General features: G+C 42.3%; 1 protein-coding gene across 7 annotated transcripts in view; it reads left to right on the top strand.

Moving 5' to 3' along the window:
- Nucleotides 1–24,459, top strand: part of LOC111959630 (DDB1- and CUL4-associated factor 6) — a 79,731-nt gene that overhangs the window by 32,643 nt on the left and 22,629 nt on the right. For 4 of the 7 annotated variants that reach the window (XM_023981341.2, XM_023981342.2, XM_023981340.2 and 1 more), the window contains exons 3-12: nucleotides 5,093–5,185; nucleotides 9,430–9,615; nucleotides 9,807–9,920; nucleotides 10,158–10,293; nucleotides 11,735–11,946; nucleotides 15,086–15,179; nucleotides 15,832–15,954; nucleotides 16,262–16,579; nucleotides 16,898–17,071; nucleotides 19,638–19,697. In XM_023981341.2, coding sequence (XP_023837109.1) covers nucleotides 5,093–5,185; nucleotides 9,430–9,615; nucleotides 9,807–9,920; nucleotides 10,158–10,293; nucleotides 11,735–11,946; nucleotides 15,086–15,179; nucleotides 15,832–15,954; nucleotides 16,262–16,579; nucleotides 16,898–17,071; nucleotides 19,638–19,697 — 1,510 coding nt within the window. The remainder of the gene's footprint in view (nucleotides 1–5,092; nucleotides 5,186–9,429; nucleotides 9,616–9,806; nucleotides 9,921–10,157; nucleotides 10,294–11,734; nucleotides 11,947–15,085; nucleotides 15,180–15,831; nucleotides 15,955–16,261; nucleotides 16,580–16,897; nucleotides 17,072–19,637; nucleotides 19,698–24,459) is intronic. The other 3 variants (XM_023981344.3, XM_070437551.1, XM_023981345.3) reach the window with 3 other exon arrangements.

The raw sequence follows: 24,459 nt of genomic DNA, 5'->3' as shown, positions 1-24,459 counted from the left end.
GAAGAAGCCTTGATATATTGAAGCAACATCTCAAGACATCAGTCAGGAAGTTAAATCTTGGTCGCAAATGGGTCATCCAAGTGGACAATGTCCCCAAGCATACTTCCAAAGTTGTAGCAAAATGGCTTAAGGACAACAAAGTCAAGGTATTGTAGTGGACATCACAAAGCCCTGACCTCAATCCTATAGAAAAATTGTGGGCAGAACTGAGAAAGCGTGTGCGAGCAAGGAGACTCGGTTACACCCGCTCTGTCAGGAGGAATGGGACAAAATTCACCCAACTTATTGTGGGAAGCTTGTGGAAGGAGACCCGAAATGTTTGACCCAAGTTAAACAATTTAAAGGCAGTGCTCCCAAATACTAATTGAGTGTATGTAAACTTCTGACCCACTGGGAATGTGATGAAAGAAATAAAAGCTGAAATAAATCATTCTCTCTACTATTATTCTGACATTTTATATTCTTAAAATAAATTGATGATCCTAACTGACCTAAGACAGGGAATTTTTACTAGGATGAAATGTCAGGAATTGTGAAAAACTGAGTTAAATGTATTTGGCTAAGGTGTATGTAAACTWKCGACTTCAACTGTATATATTTTTTTAATTAACCAGTTCTCAAGATTTGAAAATAAGTTTTCAGTGAATAGCCTATTTATTGCACAATCTCGGCCTACATTTGTACAAAAGAATTCTGTAACATCAAATGTTGTGCTTTTCTAGGTTGATACCAGTTAACAGCAGTGTAGTATTTAATAGTGTGGCTGTGAGTGTTGAGCTCTGACCAGTCTGCTGATATCGTTTTGAAACCTGAGGCAGCCATATGGCCAGTCACACACTCTGTCACACTGTCAGCCTGCCAGTCACTCCCTCTACCACTGCAAGCAGCCTGATGCTGGCTTGGGTCAAGGATTCTGTCATTCTAATCCTGTCCATTCAGTTGTTTGGAGTCTTCTGTTTGAAAAATAAAGAGATAAATAATTGATGAAACTGCTGCATAGTACAAACATGTGTATGTGACAAATAAAATTTGATTTGATACAATTTACTGCAATATTCCCGGATTGTAGGCTACATACATACACATAATTGCCCTAGCGAGTTCTTTCTAATTGCGTTAGCTCTATTCTCTCAAACCAGTATCTTGGAGTTTATGGCATATCACACACCCCTACTCAATCCTTATCATATGAAAAATGCAAAGGGACAAGAAGACGTAAGGAAGCCATTTTTAAATGTTGCTCCACTTCCTGTATCACCAGCCCCTGTCTCTCTCCCTGAGGTCCTGTCTGTCACTAACGTCCTCCATCTCATTTTGGAGACCTGAAGTTGTGGAAGTAATGGAGGGGGAAGTGCCCTCCAACATGTCACTTGTGCCATTCTAACTCACAACCCCTATTGTGCCTGTACGAGTGACAAGATGTTGTGTTTGGTGCTGGGGGCCATCACTTTTCAGTTTCTCAAATCCCAACACAACCTGTATTGCCAGATGTTGAAAGAGTACGATGGAAGAGATACATTTAGATCTACTCTGTAGATAACATACTGTACACAAGTATTGGATAACAGAAATAGACTAATACATACTGTATTGTCATGTAGGCTATTATTACACTTATTTGACTAAAATACCAATTTCTTTAACAGCCCCTTGCCCTTGTTCCTACTCCTTGGTGTAGGCATATGCAGATCTGAGTTTCTAAAGGGGGTTCAGGGGAGCTTGTGCCGTATTGCTGCTCACAACTTTCTTCTTCCTATAGATCTACAACATAGAAGGTACTAGGGCTAGGAGAAGAAACCACTGTAGGGTTTGGTTTCAGACGGATTCAGAATTAGGATAGTCTGACTGAAGGACCAGAGGGGTATACTATAAAGCAGGATCAATGCGTTAGCCATTTAACTTGGATAAATAACCAAAAATAACTATTGGTTTTCTGGTTCATTTAAGAAAGCTAAACTTAGAAATGTGTTTTTGGTTGTTGAGTCAGTTAGACCATGCCTATTTCAAGTTTATCTTTCTAAAAAAATAAAAAGTAATTTCAGAATATTTAGGCAAGTTAGCTGGCTAATTCATTGATCCTACTTTGTAGTATACCCCTCAGGTTGAGGCTGGGGAGTGGAGGGAGGTAGGGACCTGGGCAGCCAGGGGCATCTGGGCAGCAGAAGGTGGCACACTAGGTGGTCAGGGCTGACAGACACACAGTATTCCTACAGAGTTTGATCAAGTAGTATCCGTATACAACACAACATGCAGAAGAATGTGTAATGCAAGTGATAGGATAGGCCTATATTAAGATCAAGCTACAGTCTGCTTGAACAAAAAAGATGGCTGTTGTGGCAGGCTAGTCTGACTGAACCAAAATTATTTTCCCATTGTTCCGTTGTGAGCAGAACCCTATTTATTTTTTGCTCAGTTCTGACAAGAAAATGAAGTTCTGACCTGGTTCTAACCAAAGAACAGTTACACTTCATATCGTTCCTTTTTTAACCTGTGAAATCAACATCGTTTTTATATTTAGCTCATTCATTTACTCCCCCAATTAGCGCCGATAGAGCAGCTTGCTGTGGAACTGGTAAGATTGTTATTTACATGTTTGATTGGTCAGATAAGTGCAGGGCGGAGATGCCACTGAAATTTCACGGGTGTGGGGAGAGCAAGAGAGAGGGGTGAACATGGAGAGTGCTTGGCTTGAAGCACTGAACATCATTACATGACGTGAATTGGAATGTGTTTAGGCTATTACGAGCATGAGAACTTTACAGAATTACAGTGCCTTCAGAAATTATTCACACCCATCGACTTTTTCCATATTTTGTTGTGTTACAGCCTGAAATGTAAAATTGATTAAATTGAGATTTTGTGTCACTGGCCTACACACAATATCCTATAATGTCTAAGTGGAATGATATTTTTAGAAATGTTTACAAATTAATAAAAAATGAAAAGCTGAAATGTCTTCAGTCAATAAGTATTCAACCCCGTTGTTATTATGGCAAATCTAAATAAGTTCAGGAGTAAAAACGTGCTTAACAAGTCACATAATAAGATGCATGGACTCACTCTGTGTGCAATAATAGTGTTTAACATGATTTTTTATGACTACCTCATCTCTGTACCCCACACATAAAATTATCTGTAAGGTCCCTCAGTCGACCAGTGAATTTCAAACAGATTCAAGTACAAAGACCAGGGACGTTTTCCAATGCCTTTCAAAAAGAAGGGCACCTGTTGGTAGAWMGATTTTTTTTAAAGCAGACAGTGATTATCCCTTTGCGCATGGTGCAGTTATTAATAACACTGTGGATGTTGTATCAGTACACCCAGTCACTACAAAGATGCAGGTGTCCTTCCTAACGCAGTAGCCGGAGAGGAAGGAAACCGCTGGGATTTCACCATGAGGCCAATGGTGACTTTAAATCAGTTGCAATGTTTAATGTCTGTGGTAGGAGAAACTGAGGATGGATCAACAACATTGCACTAAAGTAAAACTGCAAAAAATGTGAAGAAGAAATTAACTTTATGTCCTGAATACAAAACACATCACTGAGTACCWGTCTTCATATTTTCAAGCAAGGTTGGTGGCTGCATCATGTAATGGGTATGCTTGTCATCAGCAAGGACTAGGGAGTTTTATAGGATAAAAATAAATGCAATAGAGCTAAGCACAGGCAAAATCCTCGAGGAAAACCAGGTTCAGTTTGCTTTCCAACGGACACTGGGAGATGAATTCACTTTTTAGCAGGAAAATAACCTAAAACACAAGGCCAAATCTACACTGGAGTTGCTTACCAAGACAACATTGAATGTTCCTGAGTGGCCTAATTAGTTTTGACTTAAACCGGCTTAAATCTATTGCAAGGAATGGCTGTCTAGCAATGATGAACAACCAACTTGACAGAGCTTAAAAACTTTTTTTAAAGAATATTGTGCAAATATTGTACAATCCAGGTGTGCAAATCTCTTAGACTTACCCAGAAAGACTCACAGCTGTAATCACTGTCAAAGGGGATTCTAGCATGTATGACTCAGGGGTGTGAACATTTATATAAATTTGATATTTCTGCATTTTATTTTAAATAAATGTGCAAAACAAATGTCGTTATGGGGTATTTGTGTGTGTGTAGATGGGTGTGATTTTTTTATTTTATTGAATCCATTTTGAATTCAGGCTGTATCACAACAGGGGTATGAATACTTTCTGAAGCTACTTTACATTAGGAATATATATATATATTTTTTAATTAACCAGTTCTCGAATTGGAAATAACAGTTTTCCATCTAGGCCTACATTTGTACAATAATGTTCTGTAACATATAATGTTGTGCTTTCCTAGGTTGATACCAGTTAACAGCAGTGTAGTATTTAATAGTGTGGCTGTATTGCGTCTTGGCCACCACTGACATACAGTGTTAGCAGAGTGGTGACAACAGGAAAAGATTCTTACCCCCTTTGGAATGACTTTAGTGTTCTTTATCAGTGAAAGATAATCTGTCTGTTTCCAATGCATGACATCGTCCCCCACATTTAGAATGAGCTCCCTTTTGTGTCTGTATAGTGTGGTGTGTTTCTGTGTGTCTTTCTAATCTAAACCATCAACCATATATCTAGTTACAGCATACGTGTGTTATTTTAGCACATAACACACCACTCTTACTAAGATAGTGTATTTTATCGGACAGTGATGTGAGCAGTTCCCCCGAAATTACAGCCGTTCTGTGAAAATGCAATACCATTTAAAGTGTTTTAAATCTGCTCGACAAGGGAGGGAAAATAAAGCACAACAGGGGATTAAGTTACCCAGAAAGACTATTTGGAAATTGGGGGGGTGGATGGGGAGGAGGCGTGAAATAATAATCTAAGGACTCAAAGACACAATGCCTAGAGCAGGCGTTCACCGCCTTTAGTTCCATTCTAGTTCCATGTTTGTAATTTGGTGAACGTTCACCTGGTTACCTATTTGATTTGAGGGACAGTGACATATTCAGATGTTACACCTTAGATTGGTTTAGGAACATCCACAGTTGTAGACTTTAAAAATATTGTTATCTGCTCCAGGGAGTGAACTCACACACTGTATTTTGTCCCAATCAGGTCAATACCATATCCTGGAACGATACAGGGGAGTACATCCTGTCAGGGTCAGACGATACCAACCTGGTCATCACAAACCCATACAACAGAAAGGTAAGGAGAGCCTGAGTCTGATGTACTGTATACCAGACCTGGGTTCAAAAAGTGTATTTTAAAATAGTATTTGACCCAGTTCTGTTGTATACAGATTAACCTGATGACCTTACAATCACCAACATCATGTAGCTAACTGTGTTATAACAATAGGATCGTCCTGGGTTAAATGATAATGGATTTATAGAGAGAGTGCTTTATTAGTGCTCATTATATTGTGGCGACAGGTAGCCTAGTGGTTAGAGCGTTGGACTAGTAACCGAAAAAGGTTGCAAGATTGAATCCCCGAGCTGATAAGGTAAAAATCTGTCGTTCTGCCCCTGAACAAGGCAGTTAACCCAATGTTCCTAAGCCGTCATTGAAAATAGGAATTTGTTCTTAACTGACTTGCCTAGTTAAATAAAGATAAAATAACAAAACATATATTTTTTTTAAATATGCCTGCTGAAAGATCTGTCTTGCCGATAAATACGGACAAAGAAAAAAGCAGACAGTGGTTAGATGTCTATAAACCTATCACCCTAATCAACAGTCAAATACATTGGCTGTGGAGGGATTCTTATAAAAATCAAAATCAGTGTTGATATGAAACATGAGTGACCTGGGTCAATTAAGCGCTGGCTTGATTTTTTTCAGTGCCCGGCCGTGCATTAAGTAAACCTTTTTCAGCCCTCTTATATTTTACAATTATTATCCAATCACTTAAAGGTGCAATATGCAGATTACTCTCCGCCATTTCGTCAGTTTATGTGACAAAACAAGCAAGCAAGTATAGAGCATGGGTATTCAACTCTTACCCTACGAGGTCCGGAGCTTGCTGGTTTTCGGTTCTACCTGATAATTAATTGTAGAGAATCATTGTACCATCTGCACTGCTGTGAAATACCTTTTCAATAACCCAAAATATTGTATTTTCAGCTGTTTGAAGCTGGTGTACAAAACCAAAAGTAAAAGATGCAAAAACATAAGAACCAGAAGCATAGAAATAGCGCGCATAGAACAGATCTACCGCTTCTTAGACTTGCTTTCAAGTAGAATGACAGATCTATAGCTCACATTTTGATGTGAATTTGGTCGCCTCGCACAAAAGGTTACATCTTAAAGCTTTACATTTTATAAGCATCTTAGTCGAGCACAATTCAACTGACCAGAATGTTTTTTGCGTGATTGAGTTGACTTCAGTTGATGAAGCATGGGAGAGATTTCATCAAGGTTTGCCTTTGAGTCAGAAGACATAGGGAGCAACTCATCCCAGTGGTCTTCAATGGAGATGAAGAGGACACCAGGAGAGGGAGACACTATTGAGACGCTCATACACAGTAAAATTGCAAGAGTTAATTAAACTCCTATGGAGTCAAATGTAACACTACTTTGGGTGTTATATGGTACCACCCCCACTACTCTGGTCATTGTGTGGATATTTTTGGAGTTAAAAATGACACTAAATGGAGTAAATATCCAACTCTCAGAATTGCTTAAATTTAACTTTACTCTTTTCAGTGTTGCTTAAATTTAACTTTACTCTTTTCAGTGTTGTTTAAATTTAATTTTACTCTTTTCAGTGTTGTTTTGAATCAACTCCCTTGCCATTTTGCACATTTCTGTGTTGTTTTGAATTAACAATCATCTACAGCAGAGTGCATTTCTCCAGTTTATTTCCTTTGAGTTATAAGAGTGTAAATCCTTATTTGAATATTTCTTAATGTGTCACATTATGGTGGTTTGCGATGTGATATCACATTTCTGTGGAAGTCAACTTGCAGGAAGATATCATTCACAACTTGCATTCAGAATGCTTGTCATAGTAGGGAAGAAAATACAATGCACTATATGTACAAAAGTATGTGGACACGATTCGACCGATTATGATTTTTCAACGCCGATACCGATTATTGGAGGCCCCAAAAAATCTGATAGCGATTAATCGGACGATTTTTATATTTGTAATTATGACAATTACAACAATACTGAATGAACAATGAACACTTTTTTATTTTAACTTAATATAATACATCAATAAAAACAATTTAGTCTCAAATAAATAATGAAACATGTTCAATTTGGTTTAAATAATGCAAAAACAAAGTGTTGGAGAAGAAAGTAAAAGTATGTAAAAAAAAGCTAACGTTTAAGTTCCTTGTTCAGAACATGAGAACATATGAAAGCTGGTGGTTCCTTTTAACATGAGTCTTCAATATTTCCAGGTAAGAAGTTTTAGGTTGTAGTTATTATAGAACTATTTCTCGCTATACCATTTGTATTTCATATACCTTTGACTATTGGATGTTCTAATAGGTACTTTAGTATTGCCAGCCTAATATTGGGAGTTGATAGGCTTGAAGTCATAAACAGCATTGCAAAGAGCTGCAGGCAAACGCAGTAAAGTGKTGTTTGAATGAATGCTTACGAGCATGCTGCTGCCTACCACCTGGTCAGTCAGACTGCTCTATCAAATCATAGACTTAATTATAATATAATAACACAGAGAAATACGAGCCTTAGGTCATTAATATGGTCAAATCTGGAAACTATAATTTCGAAAACAAAAGGTTTATTCTTTCAGTGAAATACAGAACCGTTCCGTATTTTATCTAACGGGTGGCATCCATAAGTCTAAATATTGCTGTTACATTGCACAACCTTCAATGTTATGTCATAATTATGTAAAATTCTGGCAAATTATATTGTATAGACAAACATTGGCAGTAGAATGGCCTTACTGAAGAGCTTAGTGACTTTCAACGTGGCACTGTCATAGGATGCCACCTTTCCAACAAGTCAGTTCCTCAGATTTCTGACCTTCTAGAGCTGCCCTGGTCAATTATAAGTGCTGTTATTGTGAAGTGGAAACATCTAGGAGCAACAACGGCTCAGCCGCAAAGTGGTAGGCCACACAAGCTCACAGAACTGTATCTCCGAGTGCTGAGGCAGTTGCAACACTCACTACCGAGTTCCAAACTGCTTCTGGAAGCAACATCAGCACAAGAACTGTTCTTCGGGAGCTTCATGAAATGTGTTTCCATGGCCGAGCAGCCGCACACAAGCCTAAGATCACCATGCGCAATGCCAAGCGTCGGCTGGAGTGGTGTAAAGCTCGCTGCCATTGGACTCTGGAGCAGTGGAAACGCATTCTCTGTAGTGATGAATCACGCTTCGAATCACGGTTTGGCGGATGCCCGGAGAGCTTTGACACCTGCCCCAATGCATAGTGTCAAGTTTGTAAAGTTTGTTGGAGGAGGAATAATGGTCTGGGGCTGTTTTTCATGGTTCGGGCTAGGCCCCTTAGTTCCAGTGAAGGGAAATCTTAATGCTACAGCATACAATGACATTCTAGATGATTCTGTGATTCCAACTTTGGCAACAGTTTGGGGAAGTCCCTTTTCTGTTTCAGCATTACAATGCCCCCGTGCACAAAGCAAGGCCCATACAGAAATGGTTTGTCGAGATCAGTATGGAAGAACTTGACTGGCCTGCATAGAGCCCCGACCTTAACCCCATCTAACACCTTTGGGATGAATTAGGATGCCGACTGCAAGCCAGGCCTAATCTCCCAATATCAGTGCCCGACTTCACCAATGCTCTTGTGGCTGAATGGAAGCAAGTCCCTACAGCAATGTTCCACATCTAGTGGAAAGCCTTCGCAGAAGAGTGGAGGCTGTTATAGCAGCGAAGGGGACCAACTCCATATTAATGCCCATGATTTTGGAATGAGATGTTCGACGAGTAGTTGTCCACATACTTTTGGTCAGGTAGTGTACATCAAGGCTACGTATACTCACTATCTCACAAACGGTTGCTATAAATCCAACCAATTACAGATTGGAATAGTTTTGAAAAATGTATTTTTCTTATCTTTGTGTAGCATAAGATTTTTTTTAAATCTATGTACATGCGAAAACACCGATTTTGAAACAAACAATTAATAAAAATCTACCCGCAACAGAGCATGCTGGGAAATATGACAGAGGCCTCTCCCACATCTGTGAATAACTCCATAGATTTAACTCAGTCTCTGGTTACTCTTAATGGAGTTAAAAGTTCTCCGTCCCAATGAACTCCAGTTATCAACTCCAGGGAGTGTATTAACTCTCTTGAGTGTTAAGATAACTCCCAGTAGAGTCAATTTAACTTAAAAATGTTTAACACCGATTTCATATATCCTTCATTTCCTACGTATACAACAGAGCCAACCACACACACCACTGCAACTTGCTACACACTCTCCTCTCTGAAACTCTCCCCAGGTTAAGGCAACCATACGGTCGGGTCACCGGGCAAACATCTTCAGTGCTAAGTTCATGCCCCAGACCAGTGACCAGCAGATCATCTCGTGCTCTGGGGATGGTATCATCTACTACACCCACACAGAGAAGAGCCCCGACATCAACAGGCAGTGCCAGTTCACCTGCCACTACGGCACAGCCTATGAGGTACTGTACACAAGGGTTTCTCAACTTGTTTTGTACCAGGAAGTTGGAACTAGGATGATTTTTTTTGTGTGGCTAATTGAAAATAGGTTGAGGGAGCTATGCAAATATTGTTTATTTTTTCACATCCTCCCACCTTTCTCTCTCTCTCTCCCTTCCTCTTGTTGCGCTCTCTCCTCCTGTTCTGCTGTTAGATTATGACGGTACCCAACGACCCGTACACGTTCCTGTCGTGTGGGGAGGATGGCACCGTGCGCTGGTTTGACTTGCGCATGAAGACCAGCTGCACTAAAGAGGACTGCAAAGATGTAAGGAAGGGAAAAAAATTAAATGTGTATTGATTTTGAACACCAACAATCAGCATTTATCTCTCATTCCTTTTTGTTTGTCTTTATTGGTCTATTATTTGGCCTCTTGTATTTGTCAGCATATCCTTCTTATTTTATCTTCTTATTTGTATATTATATCACACCTTTTTATCTTGCCGGTTTGGCTGATTTTAGCCAACTAGTCTGTTGTTGTTTACGTTCTCTTCCTCTCACCAGGACATCTTGATAAACTGTCGGCGGGCGGCGACGTCCATCTCCATCTGTCCGCTAGTGCCCTATTACCTGGCGGTGGGCTGCTCCGACAGCTCAGTACGCATCTACGACAGACGCATGCTGGGCACCAGGGCTACGGGTAACAAACAACTCTGTCCTCTCATTTAGTTCTATCTGTATCTCTCTCGCTCTGCGTATGTCTGTCTGTCTTTGTTGTACATCTGTCTGTCTGAATTTTTATCAATAGATATTTCATGGACTGGAAGATCAGTTAGTCAACACTCCCCTGTCATATTGTATTATTCTATCGGTGTATCTATGGATATATCTATACTCCTATCCACTCTGCTGTTGGGACAGTGCAATCACCCATACTCCAGCACCTGCTACAGCTTTTCACTTTGCCCTTATTCCAGAGTGCAGCAGTACACTGTGGCAGCCAGGTCTTTGGGTTGACAGATGAGGGCAATGCACTAGAGGCTGTCTTGTCTGTCTGTGTCTGTCTCAGTGCTGCCATCGCCCTGTGGGCTAGAGAAAGATGAATGTCTGTTCCATTAAGTGCACTCTAGTCTAGATGGCTGGGCTGTGTCGGTCTGGCATCCTCTGAATGCTCTATCATTGTGGAACACAGACAGGATCTAGGATCTAACCTTAACCATTGGAGCCAACGTCATCGAACGAGTGAAATGCATGTTGTTTTCAAACTCTCCAATCGAAGGTGTTCCTGCATATAAATACTTAGGCATTAGGATTGACATGGATTTGACGTTTAAAAAACATAGATGAGCTGGTTAAGAAGTTCAGATTTAATGTTGGCTTCTTCTACAGAAACAGATTGTGCCTTTCTCTAAGCAGTACGATGCAGATTATTCAGTGAACCTTTTGGTCTGTTCTTGATTATGGTGATATTATTTATCAAAGTGCAGCTGCTACTACTCTTAAACCTTTGGATGCCGTCTACCACAGTGCCCTTCGTTTTGATACTCATCACTGCATCCTGTATCAAAAGATAGGCTGGACTTCACTAAAGACCCGTAGATCTCTACATTACTCCCTAATTGTTTACATGCCCCTACTTCATAAACGTCCGTCTCTCCGTCTTATATAACTTTGCTGTTGAAGTATAGATACCGGAGTTGCCTAATCCGTTCATAGGATTGGTTAACTCTTGYGGTTCCTACGGTCTCCACCGAGCTAGGTAAATCTGCTTTTAGTTTTAATGCACCGTATTGCTGGAACAAAATTCAAAATACATTTCATCTTGATGTTCGGGCAAATTAAATTATTGTTTGGTGACTGTTTTCTGGGTGATTTGTGATATTTCATTTGTGGTTCCCATGACTGTGATTTTGTATTTTAATGTGTATAGATAGATATATATAGTTAGGGTCTAATGTGTATATAGAGGGCACATTTGTAAAAGAGACCTCAATATGTCTTTCCTGTTAAAATAAAGGTTAAATAATAGAAACATTTGGAGTTACGCTACTACTGACTTCGTTTAGTTTAACTCTGCCCCATGTTATTTCCCTCTACTTGCCTCTGACTGTCTCACTAAATTCTCTGCCCCCCTCCCTCAGGTAACTACATGGGCCGTGGAACGACGGGCATGTGTGTGCGCTTCGTTCCGGCACACCTGTCCAACAAGTCGTGTCGTGTGACTTCGCTCTGCTACAGCGGGGACGGACAGGAGGTGCTGGTCAGCTACTCTTCAGACTACATCTACCTGTTTGACCCCAAAAATGACCAGGCCCGAGAGCTGAAGGGCCCATCCGAGGAGAGGAGGGAGGAGGTGAGGAGAGGAGGGAGGAGAGGAGGGAGGAGGGGAGGAGGAGAGGAGGGAGGAGGTGAGGAGAGAAGGGAAGAGACGCCACCGTTTTAGTTTGTTAAATATGAAAGGTGTATACTTCTCTATGCACAGCCAGGCTAGGATACACACACACTGTGTTTGCCCCTCTGTGAAAGTGTGTATACGTACTTTAATATTTTTACATACACTCTCCTTCTGTGTGTTAAAAACATTAAAGAGCAATTACATGAGTCAGTGGGGGACTTTATCACGGTACCATGTTGTTTATTGTCCATATTGGACTTTGCTGGGAGCATAAACACACACATGGCCAGACAAGACATAGGCTTCTAATGTAAGCACGGTTGGGGAGTAATGTAATCCGTTTTTATGTAAGCCGTTACGTTACCAGCAAAAATATTGTAATGAGATTAGAGATACTTTTGAAAAACTAGAGGATTACTTTGAGGATTACTTTAAATTCAGAAAGGATGTTTGCGGGGGAAAAAACTTTGGCACGACATTCAAATCAGCATTACAAAAAGGCGCAAGTTTAAGTTTGTTCCACCTGAGCGAGTCTGACCACAAGTCAGACACCACTATGATGACACACCAAATGTGTTTGATGGATTGTGGGAAAAGAGCAGGAATAGGCTTTGTAGGCTCCAGTCCAACCTATGCCTTCCAGTGGTTCAACTGCTGTCAGCATTCAAAGATGATCCAACTTAAATAAACACTTGGAGGTAAGGATGACAGCAGTGGTGTAGTCTACGGCGATACGGATATCACTTATTATTGATATCTACATAGCGCATTGATGTGAATCACACTGTTGCTCTCTCATTTAGCTATTTGCGCCTTACGGATTGTGGTTGTTGTGGATGGATGTTCACAAATCTAAATGTGTATTTGAAGCCAATAATGGTTGAATTGAAGACGTTTAAGCTGCCTATCAATCATTGTTTTTGAAACCAGTGGACAGCCAGTGAAAAATGCGCTCTTACAACAGCTGCAAAGTGCAGATCCCAGCCTATGGAATAAAAGTGAGGTTTTTATTGCTCAATCTAAAACGGTATACATATGCTCAACCTTGCACACTTTTGATAGACTTAAAGTGGAAATCTGTAGTTGCTACATCCATTTTTTGGATTTATATATATCCATTGATTCTTGAAGAATATAACTTATGAGCTTAGTACAACTGTCACACTCCATGAGAACCCAAAAAATAAGCTTGTATTTCCCAAATGTTTGTAAACATTGTAAATGTAAACAAACACTGTATAGCCTCATAACATGGTTCAAACAATAATTTCTATATCATGGATGGTCAGTCCTTGCATCCATAGCTCTGTCTATTTATCTGAGTTGGTTACATTTCTCCAGGCCCATCCCTCAGCTTTTTACCAAAACAGGTGACCGTTTTGTTATTGGTTCATCTGTGGATTTGCTCTTTAAACAGCTGCATATTATCACCAACAGAAAGGTAAACAATAGGCCTATAGCAAATGCAGCATATGCATTCATTTTCACATGTAAATAGCACTTTTCAGTAGTGCTCAAAGCATGCCATTCCATGAGCACAACATTTATTTTTCAACTCGAWTCAATYAGCCCAATCAGTCCTCCATGACAACAAAATCATAAACAACAGAGTAGGGCTGGCTAATAAYTCCTTAGTTTTGGGGTCATGCTCAGGTTAAACAATTTAGCTAATCTATACTTCTATATTTCCAAATCCTATTCTTGAAGATCAAGGGGTATAACATTTATTGGAATGACTAGAATTCTGATAGACCTTGGTTTTTAATGTAAAGATATAATTTAGTCATATTATTCTATGTAGTAGAACGTGATGGGTTAGAAGAAGCCTACATAACCAACCCATAAAGTAAAATGTAACATCCATATATGGCCAGCTATGTAAACTTTAACATTGATTTATCCTGCAATAGATGTCGTTCAGTTGGTAGCATACATTTTTGTCTTCTAATGCCTGTTAAGGGGAAAGTAATCTAAAAGTAATGTAATATAATCAGATTACGTTACTGAGTTTGGGTAATCCAAAAGTTACGTTACTAATTAGAATTTTCGACAGGTAACTAGTAACTGTAATGGATTACATTTAGAAAGTAACCTACTCAACCCTGAATGTCAGCTCCCCCTCCACTCTCAAACCAAGTGGATGTTGATTGTAAACAGACATAGCTGGCTTCGTGTTGAGTGACTGAAGTGCTCTCAGGGCATCTTCTGTTAATGTGTTGTGCGGTGGCAGCTGGTGCAGTGAGAGGAACAAACAACCCTGACAGGCCTGAGGAAGGACATAAAGAGCGAGGAAGAGGGGAAGGAAGAAAGAGAGGGAACAGGAGGATTAAGAGGGAGAATAAAATTAAAAGGAGATGAGCGAAGGAGCACACACTAGATTCCAGGGGAAGGAAGACAAGAAAAGATTCTGCTCATAAACTCAGTGGTGCACACACACACACACTCCCACAAACAAACACAGCCTCTGTAAGGACGTGGGCCAAGTTAAGAGTAAGAGCTTGGGGGGAACCAGTTTTTCTGGATGTGCTAGATCACGGTGCCAGTCTCCTCAGCTGTCGCAACTGTCACCCGGCTCTGCTCCCGCATGCCTTTCTAAATACAGCTACCGATGCAGGCAATGTTCCACCACTCACCCCACCGAAATAGACCAGAACGGGGACTGTAGGGCCTGCCAATGAATCTTTTTACCTCTCTCTAATGCTCTCTTCCTCCTCCACCCATAATCTTACTCCTGCAACCCTACTTGTGCAACTCTTTGTCACACCTTCAGCCCTCTCACTATCTCGTCTGTCTTTTTCTCCTCTCCTCAGCTCCCCTCAGCTCTTTACCTTCTCTCACCCCCTCCCTCTCGCTCTATTTATTTAACTCTCCACACAGTTGTGATTCTCTGTCTCTCCCACGTTCTCGCTCTCCCTTCATCTCTCTCTACTGAAGTTGGCTGTCCCTCTCTCTATCTGTCCCCAGGGGAGGAGTTAAGGCACCAGTGTTGGGTGACCAGGTCCCTGGCTCTAGGCCTGTTTTCCTGTGTGGGGGAGTGACTGGGACTGTGCCATGGCTATTTTTAACTATGCTTAATGTTTTGTGTGTGTGTCCACAGCTGCGGCAACCCCCAGTGAAGCGTCTTCGTCTACGAGGTGACTGGTCTGACACTGGACCCCGTGCTCGCCCTGAGAGCGAGAGAGAGCGGGACGGTAAGAGTGCACAATCACTCTCACAACAAACACATAGTCTCCCTCTCTCTCTTCTCTATTGCCTCCTCAGTCTCTCTGTTATTCTTAATTGGTATGACTGAACACAGACACACACATTCTACTCTCTCTCTCTCTCCCTGACACACACACACACACAGCCTGATTACTCTCTACGTCTCCTCCATCTCCTCTGAGAGCCTGAGCTCTAATCTCTCACCCAGAGCCTCTACCTCTCATTGCTAATGAGGCTAACAGGGCCTATCTCTGTCTATGGGGATCTCGTTAGCTTTAGCTTTCACTGACTCACAACTTATTACGGGCCCAGCCGGGACTGTGATAAAGCTGCCTCTCGCTATCACAGACTTTTATAGATCTTAGGGTATTGTAGATGAAGGAGAAGCAAACTTTTTTCCCCAATTAGTCAATGTCTGGATGATGCAGTGGATTGGTACTCCGCTGTTGGCTATTGAGGGACTTATGAATTATAGTACAAGCTATACCCTGATACGAGGATTCTCTGGACCGATGGTAAAGGGGGCAACAACAACAATAACTTTGTGGATTTTCAAGGAAATGTTGTGCTGAGAAATGCCGACCAGTCACGTCCCATGCCAACTCGATCTCTGACCTTTGACCCCCCCACTCCCCCCAGGAGAACAGAGCCAGAACGTATCGCTGATGCAGAGGATGTCAGACATGTTGTCCCGCTGGTTCGAGGAGGCCAGCGAGGCCCAGAGCAGCCGGGGGACCACGCGCTCTCAGACACGCCCAAGAGGTGAGACACTGGGACGGTAGTGGTTGGCGGCCAGCTTAAATGGTACTTAGTGTTGGCACGTTGCCACAGATCTAGGATCAGACCTTAGTTGTTCGTTTGGGACACTATTTCTGGAGCTTAGTTTGCACCCATGTTTTTTTTTAAAGTGGGAAATAATTCAATACAAAATAATGAAATAGAATACAATATAATAGAACTGTCTGAAGATGGAAATTCTCCTTGAAGTAACACTGAAAAGACATGCTTCAGAAAAAAACCTCAGAAAATGTAGGACAAAAAAAKCATCTGCTCCATTTGTCTCCTCCAGGCACTCTTCCCCGTATAGAGGGGGCTCTTACAACACCCACCATCCCAACGCTCCCTACAATACCCCCTCCACAACAAGCCAGATCCCTAGAGGGCTCCATGGAAACAGAGGCCCCAGCTGTCGCCTCTGTACCTGTACCCCTCCCCAAGTCCACCTCAGAGTCATCGTCAACAGTTACAGCACCTCGCGCGTCAACCTGCTCGTCCATGGAGGGCTCGGTGCTCCCCTCCTCCCTCACCTCCTCCCTAGACTCAGAACAGAGGAGTCAGGCAGACATGGCTGTGACACCCACACCCACCACAGAGATTGCACTGTCTGGTAAGAATTGCGTGGAAAGAACACACACACTGACTACTCCCATAAGAGGGGCGAGTCATCATATTTTATTTGAGGGGAGCTAACCGGTGACTCATAGTAGACTCCCACAAGCAGACCAAAACACGTGTGTGAGTGAGTGTGTGTGTGTGTGTGTACCGTCTATTGGTGTGTGGGAGCCGTGCCACTCAAGCAGCAGCCTTACCCTCTCCTTTTTCAACCATATTATTTCCTTTTATTTCCCTTTGTTTACCTCTCCTCCTTCTCTTGTCTTCTGCCTCCATTCACTCTATCCCTCTCGTCTCTCTACCTCTCTGTCAGAGTACGGCCCTAACCGGCTGCCGGTAAATCTAGTGTGTAGGCGTTTGCAGCGGTTGCTCCTGTTGGCCGACCCCCCAGGACAGAGCCAAACCCCTTCCTCCACCGCAGCCACTGAGATCCAATCAAGGGGGGCTGCTSCTGTTGGCGCTGCCACCGAGACGCCCCCCCCTACAGGTTACTTGCCACCCCAACCCCTCTCCTTCCTGCTTTCCACTTAATATCCCCATACTTTCGGTCGAACGTTGCCCGTACAGATCCAGGATCATCTTACCCTACTGAATCTGACCTTATATCTGTCTAGGGGTCGTCTTCATCCTACTCCAATCCCCACACCCATACACCCTTTCTCTCTTCTCCCTAACTCACCACCCCCTCTACCCAAATTCCCTTTCCTAATTCTCATATACACCTCACCCAAACCCCTTCCCACCAAACATGCACAATCCCCCCCTTTGCTGCTTGGGTAGTCCCGCCTGTAMCTCCCCTGTACGGTGTGGCATTTGGCACCCTCTGGCTGTGGAACACTGCTTCTTCACCCCCTTGGCATCAAAAGCAATATGAAGTGGTTGGCACGCAGCTCCCCAGGGACTGCCATGCAGAAGAAATATCAGCTCGCGCAGAGAAGCACGAGATTGAACTTCACTCAACTTTCTAGTTTTTCCCTTTAACAAATCATATTTTATTGGTCACATACACGTGTTCAGCAGATGTTATTGCAGGTGTATATTGCCAGTGCGGTATAACCAATCAGAGCTGCAGTATCCCTATATGCAAATAGACCATTGCCATATATGGATCTGTGCCATTCACTTTGAACCGGACTGTGTTTACAGCATGAGTGGTCGATAGTAGATGCGCTTGTTTTGAGATCAAAGCTAGAGCTGCATGTAGCCACGTGTGCACATTTGTTCATATTCTTTGCTAGTGGGTTATTAGCCCAGATATAGCTAATTTCTAGTCAGCAATGGTGCAGTGGTTGCTTCCTACAAAATGTGTGCATTTCTGGACATCTTTTGAAAAGCAAGTCTGGTAAAGAGCATTTTTTTCTGTCTTAAGGGGGCAGTGTTGTATTTTGAGACAGGCTTGAATAAGCTCGTTTTTTAAGCTAATTCTATTTTGTAAAGTGGTTTCTTGCATCAAACAACGCATTTTCATTGTCTGAAGGACAAGTGAGTAAACAGGTTAATGTCAAGCCCTGCATATTATTTCCAAAAGTCTCATGGAATGTAGGCCTATATTGAACACCACACATTGGCTGCTACTGTAGGCTGAATAATAGAACAGCTATTTCAATGTAAAAATGTTATGGGGTGCGTATTCTCCATTGTGTTTGATGGTAGGCCACTCAGATAGGCATWCATTATGATCAAATAGCCACAGTAGCCTACTTGGCCACTGTTATAACTGTAACTCAAAGCGGGTACAGCCTCAGTGTTCACAGTAAACGCGCCAGAAGTTGCACAGAATTTTCACGACGTTTAAGTTTGTGCTCAGCAGACTTGACATCAGTGCCGAAAAATGGCGAGGGAACATTGACTACGACTATGGATGGTTAAGATTAAGATCTGATCTCTCTACAGCCTTTGTCTCAGATCTTCTAGGAGCTGATGTAACGATTGATGCATACACCCCATGGTCTATTAATGTCATGTTGTACTAAGCTTCTTCACTCCGTCTGGTACACATCACTTTCCAACTCACTTAACCCCATCCAGACACTCAAAGGGCCTTGGCTTGTGTTATGGATGTAGAATTCTTATAGTGTTGAAATATGAGAATACATACAGTATATAATGTAAGTGGCAACAATGATTTAGTTTTCTTTGTACTTAAACTAAATATGTCCATATTTGGACCTGAACATTTGTGCTTCAGTAATGGCGCAAGGCCTTGTCGGTGCTGTGAAATGTCTGGGTTTACTGTAGACACTGATGAAGCTACTTTGTGCACACCAGTTGGTATTTTCATATTAAGGTGAAATAACAATGTTCATTCTCAATCCTCTACGATTTGCCTAACGCAACGCTGTAATGTGTACGTACGTAGCTTGAATTGCAGTGGAATGCACTGGCATCAGACCATGTGACATTGGGGTGGGAATCAATCAATATGTACCGGTAACACCTTTTTTGGTGAAGTCTATGAATCTAATTTGAGGTGGAGTAAAAGGTTTACCAATGATGAATCTCTGCATGATGCCCTTTTTGAGATGACTGACTACTGTTCACGTAAGGTGACGGGTGTTTGGGCATGACATGGGTTTTGGTCAGTGTGGTTTGGCACTGGTATCCGCTTAACAGGCATGGAGTGAGTGGATGTTAGTATTACTGTGAGGTCCATCAGACCGTGAGAGTAACTTGAGATGCGTGAATAAGTTAAACTACTGTGTAAATCTTCCATTGAGATCAAAACTTGAATCGCGCGTGTGATATATTTTTCAGCTCTGCACGTGTGGCACTCGATGCTCCCCATCCAACCTCTACACTCTACAAGCTGTGTCTAGGGCAATTGCTGCTGTTCTATTCCCATATCAATATCAACTTGTCCTTCCTAGCACTTCCCAGCGTTGCAACAAACAACACTGTCTGTTCATGTAGCCGTGTTTGTTAACTCTTCTTCCTGCTTGGCCTTGGTCCACTTTAAGCAGCGTTTGAACTTTGACCTGAGCGTGACCATATGACCTCTGGTGTGACCTCCGACATCTATGCCCGTTGTTTAGTGAGTCTTATTTGTGTTCCAGATTCTCCCTCATCTGTGGTTAACAAACAGCTGGGATCCATGACTCTGGATGAGCAGCAGGGTGCGTCTCCTCTCCTCTCTTTTCCTCCCTTCTATCTTTCTCTCGCTGTCGCTCTCTCCCTCCCTCCTAAACTCTCTCCTTCTTTCCCTGTATCCCTGTAGTTTCTTCCTCTCTTTCTCTCCTTCTTTTGTATCTCTGTCTTCCTCTGTGCTTTCTGTCTCGTCTGTGTGGTATTTAAAAAAATATATTCGCATGAGACTTCCGGTGTGCACCTTGCCCCTCCACCATCTTTACCTGAGAGCATTTTCACTAGGCATGCATTCTAGTCACATTTTGCCAACCCAGTCCCCAGGGCGGAGGCTTGTGTTGGATATCTTCTCCAAGGCTCTCTTGTTGAACCTATAGCTTGAGAWAATGTTTGGTCATTCGCCAGACATTGGGCTCCCGGTCTAAGGCACTGCATCTCAGTGCTAGAGGCGTCACTACAGACCCTGGTTCGATCCCGGGCTGTATCACAACCGGCTGTGATTGGGAGTCCCATAGGGCGGCGCACAATTGGCCCAGCGTCGTCTGGGTTAGGGGTTGGCCGGGGTAGGCCGTCACTGTAAAATAAGAATTTGTTCTTAACTGACTTGCCTAGTTAAATAACGGTTGAATAAAAATAAAGTATTGTTTTTATTTTGGACTCATAACACAATCTTGCTCCTCTTCCTCTGGCTTTTCACTCAGTCACAGCCGGGCTGTAAATCATCTCACGCTCAGACCATTAACCTCTCAATGCAATCGTTCCTGTATTGGCTTATTTCACAGAACATTAACACAATATACCCTAGGATACAATGACATTCCAAGCCCCATTTTGTGATGAACTATTGAGTGTGGTGGTAGTTTGAGAGGCTTGCGTTTGACCCCTGTATATTTGTGTTGTTTCCTACTCACCTGTGTGATGTTTTGGTTCAGATCTGGGTCAAACACTGGCAAATGCTTGAGGTCCACTTGATTTAGCTTCACCGGCGTGCAGGGTGGTCGCTGTCCTATTGGTTCTATTGGTACCATTGTGATGGGCAAGTTAAATCAAGTGCACCTCATGTTTTTGAAAGTATATGATACATTGTATGTATTGCTCCTGTGGTGTGGGACGATTGAAACCATTCCGCTCTTCCTCTGTGTATGGAATGCCTTGCACATTGTCAGTGTGAACTGTGTGTAGTAGACCTACATGAAAATGTTATTGTGTAACAAGACAGTCACTAGGAGGTGAGCGTACAATGCAGCACAGAGGACTGAGTATGCACAGCATATTTAAGATCAGAATTTTAACACAGTGTTAAATTCAGCACTTTCTTAGTGTGTATACAATCAAATCAAATTTTATTGGTCACATACAAATGTTTAGTTGATGTTAATGTGAGTGTAGCGAAATGCTTGTGCTTCTAGTTCCAACAATGCAGTAATATCTAACAATTCTCCAACAGCTACCTAATACACACAAATCTAAAGGGGTGAATGAGAATATGTACATATAAGTATATGGATGAGCGATGACCGAGCGGCATCGTCAATGTGCAATACATGGTATAAAATACAGTATATACATATGATATGAGTAATGTAATATATGTAAACATTATTAAAGTGGCATTATTTAAAGTGGAATTGTTTAAAGTGACTAGTGATCCATTTATTAAAGTGGCCAGTGATTGGGTCTCCATGTAGGCAGCAGCCTCTCTGAGTTAGTGATTGATGTTTAACAGTCTGATGGCCTTGAGATAGAAGCTGTTTATCAGTCTCTCGGTCCCAGCTTTGATGCACCTGTACTGACCTCGCCTTCTGGATGGTAGCGGTGTGAACAGGCAGTGGCTCAGGTGGTTGTTGTCCTTGATGATCTTTTTGGCCTTCCTGTGACATCGGGTGCTGTAGGTGTCATGAAGGGCAGGTAGTTTTCCCCCAGTGATGCGTTGTGCAGACCTCACTACCCTCTGGAGAGCCTTGCGGCTGAGGGCGGTGCAGGTGCTGTACCAGGCTGTGATACAGCCCGACAGGATCCTCTCGATTGTGCATCTGTAAATGCATTCATATACCCCTTGACTTGACCCCTTGACTTTTTCCACAATTTGTTACATTACAGCCTTATTCTAAAATGTATTAAATAAACATTTTCCTCATCAATCTACACACAATAACCCATAATGACAAAGCGAACAGGGATTTTATGGAAAAGTGTCTGTGGGAGGAAAGGCAACTCAAGGACCACTCCTGCAAAGCAGCATATAGGCGCTCTTTGAATATACAGTGCATTCGGGAATGTATTTAGACCGTTTCCCTTTTTCCATATTTTGTTACAGTACAGCCTTATTCATCAATCTACACACAATACCCCATAATGACAAAGCGAAACTGCTTTTTATAATTTTTTTATTTATAAAAAATATAAAACAGAAATACCTTATTTATATTAGTTTTCAGACCCTTTGCTATGAGACTTGAAATTGAGCTCAGGTGCATCCTGTTTCCATTGATCATCCTTGAGATATTTCTACAACTTGATTGGAGTTCACCTATGGTAAATTCAATTGATTGGACATGATTTGGAAAGGCACACACCTGTCTGTATAAGGTCCCACAGTTGACAGTGCATGTCAGAGCAAAAACCAAGTCATGAGGTTGAAGGAATTGTCCGAGGATTGAGTTGAGGCACAGACCTGGGGAGGGGTACCAAAACATTTCTGCAGCATTGAAGGTCCCTAAGATCACAGTGGCTTCCATCATTCTTAAATGGAAGAAGTTTGGAACCACTAAGACTCTTCCTAGAGCTGGCCACCTGAGCAATTGGGGGAGAAGTGCCTTCCAAAAACTTTCAGAAGGACTACCATCTGTGCAGCACTCCACKAATCAGGCCTTTATAGTAGAGTGGCCAGACAGAAGCCACTACTCAGTAAAATGCACATGACAGCCTGCTTGGAGTTTGACAAAAGGCACCTAAAGGATTCTCTGGTCAGATGAACCCAAGATTGAACTCTCTGGCCTGAATGCCAAGCGTTTGGAGGAAACCTGCCACCGTGCTTCTACACCTGCATTGCTTGCTGTTTGGGGTTTTAGGCTGGGTTTCTGTACAGCACTTCGAGATATTAGCTGATGTACGAAGGGCTATATAAAATAAACTTGATTTGATTTGACCATCCCTACGTTGAAGCATGGGGGTGGAAGCATCATGCTGTGGGGATGTTTTTCAGCGGCAGGGACTGGGAGACTAGTCAGGATCAAGGGAAAGATAAATGGAGCAAAGTACAGAGCAATCCTTTTTATTGTATTTTTTTTGTGCGTTGCCCTTTTTCTCCCCAGTTTCGTGGCATCAAATTGGTAGTTAGTCTTGTCTCATCGGTGCAACTTCCGTACGGACTCGGGAGAGGCGAAGGTCGAGAGCCGCGTGTCCTCCGAAACCCAACCAAGCTGCACTGCTTCTTGACACAATGCCCACTTAACCCGGAAGCCAGCCGCACCAATGTGTTGCAGGAAACACCGTACACCTGGCGACCGTGTCAGCCAGGCCCGCCACAGGAGTCGCTAGTGTGCGATGGGACAAGGATATCCCTGCCGGCCAAACCCTCCCCTAACCCGGACGACGCTGGATCAATCGTGCGCTGCCCCATGGGTCTCCCGGTTGCGGCCTGGCTGTGACAGAGCCTGGACTCGAACCCAGAATCTCTAGTGGCACAGCTAGCATTGCGATGCAGTGCCTTAGACCACAGCGCCACTCAGGAGGCCAGAGCGATCCTTGATGAAAACCTGCTCAGGACCTCAGACTGGGGCAAAGGTTCACCTTCCAACCGGACAACAACCCTAAACACACAGCCAAGACAACGCAGGAGTGGCTTCGGGACAAGTCTCTGAATGTCCTTGAGTGGCCCAGCCAGAGCCCGGACTTGAACCCAATCGAACATCTCTGGAAAGACATAAAAATAGCTGTGCCGCGATGCTCCCCATCCAACCTGATAAAGCTTGAGAGGATCTGCAGAGAAGAACGGGAGAAACTCTCCAAATACAGTTGTGCCAAGCTTGTAGCGTCATACCCAAGAAGGCTTGAGGCTGTGATCGCTGCCAAAGGTGCTTCAACAAAGTACTGTGTAAAGGGTCTGAATACTTATGTAAATGTGATATTTCAGTTTTAAAGTTTTTAATAAATGTGCTAACATTTCTAAAAACCTGTTTTTGGTTTGTCATTATGGGGTATTGTGTGAAGATTGATGAGGAAGAAAACAAATGTAATCAATTTCAGAATAAGGCTGTAGTGTAAGAAAATGTGGAAAAAGTCTAGGGGTCTGAATATCTTCCGAATGCACTGTATATGACCCACTGAATAGTGTTATCAAAGTGTTGATAAACTAACACCCCAAGAGTGTTGGGTCTCCTAACATTATGGGTGTTATGAATTCCGACTTAAATTAACACTTTATTAGAGTTGATGCTGTTACACTTCCTCAGGGTTAGGGAATTAACACCTGTGGTGTTACCGTAACAATTCTTTTGTGATATAAGACTGTGGTGTAAAGCCTTATTCGCATATTTATTTCACAGGGTGCCTTTTGAGTGAATTTAAGTTACCAGTACCACCCATGTCTGTGTTTGCTATTGACAGAGACATCATTCTTGCATTCGATGGCATTGTCTTGTAGCCTTCAGCAAGTGAATGCCTAAGTGAATATTATATCATAAAAATACAATTCTTTATGACAATACATTACTTTTATCATAAGGAAATACTTTGACAGCCTAGTTTTACCCTAACACAGTGGTCTGAAACTTTTGGTTTGCAGGCAACATT

The sequence above is a fragment of the Salvelinus sp. IW2-2015 genome, linkage group LG36 (assembly GCF_002910315.2).
Source record: "Salvelinus sp. IW2-2015 linkage group LG36, ASM291031v2, whole genome shotgun sequence".
Classification (NCBI taxonomy): Eukaryota; Metazoa; Chordata; class Actinopteri; order Salmoniformes; family Salmonidae; genus Salvelinus; species Salvelinus sp. IW2-2015.
Note: the sequence above shows the minus strand (reverse complement) of the source record. Positions and strands in the feature narration are given on the sequence as shown.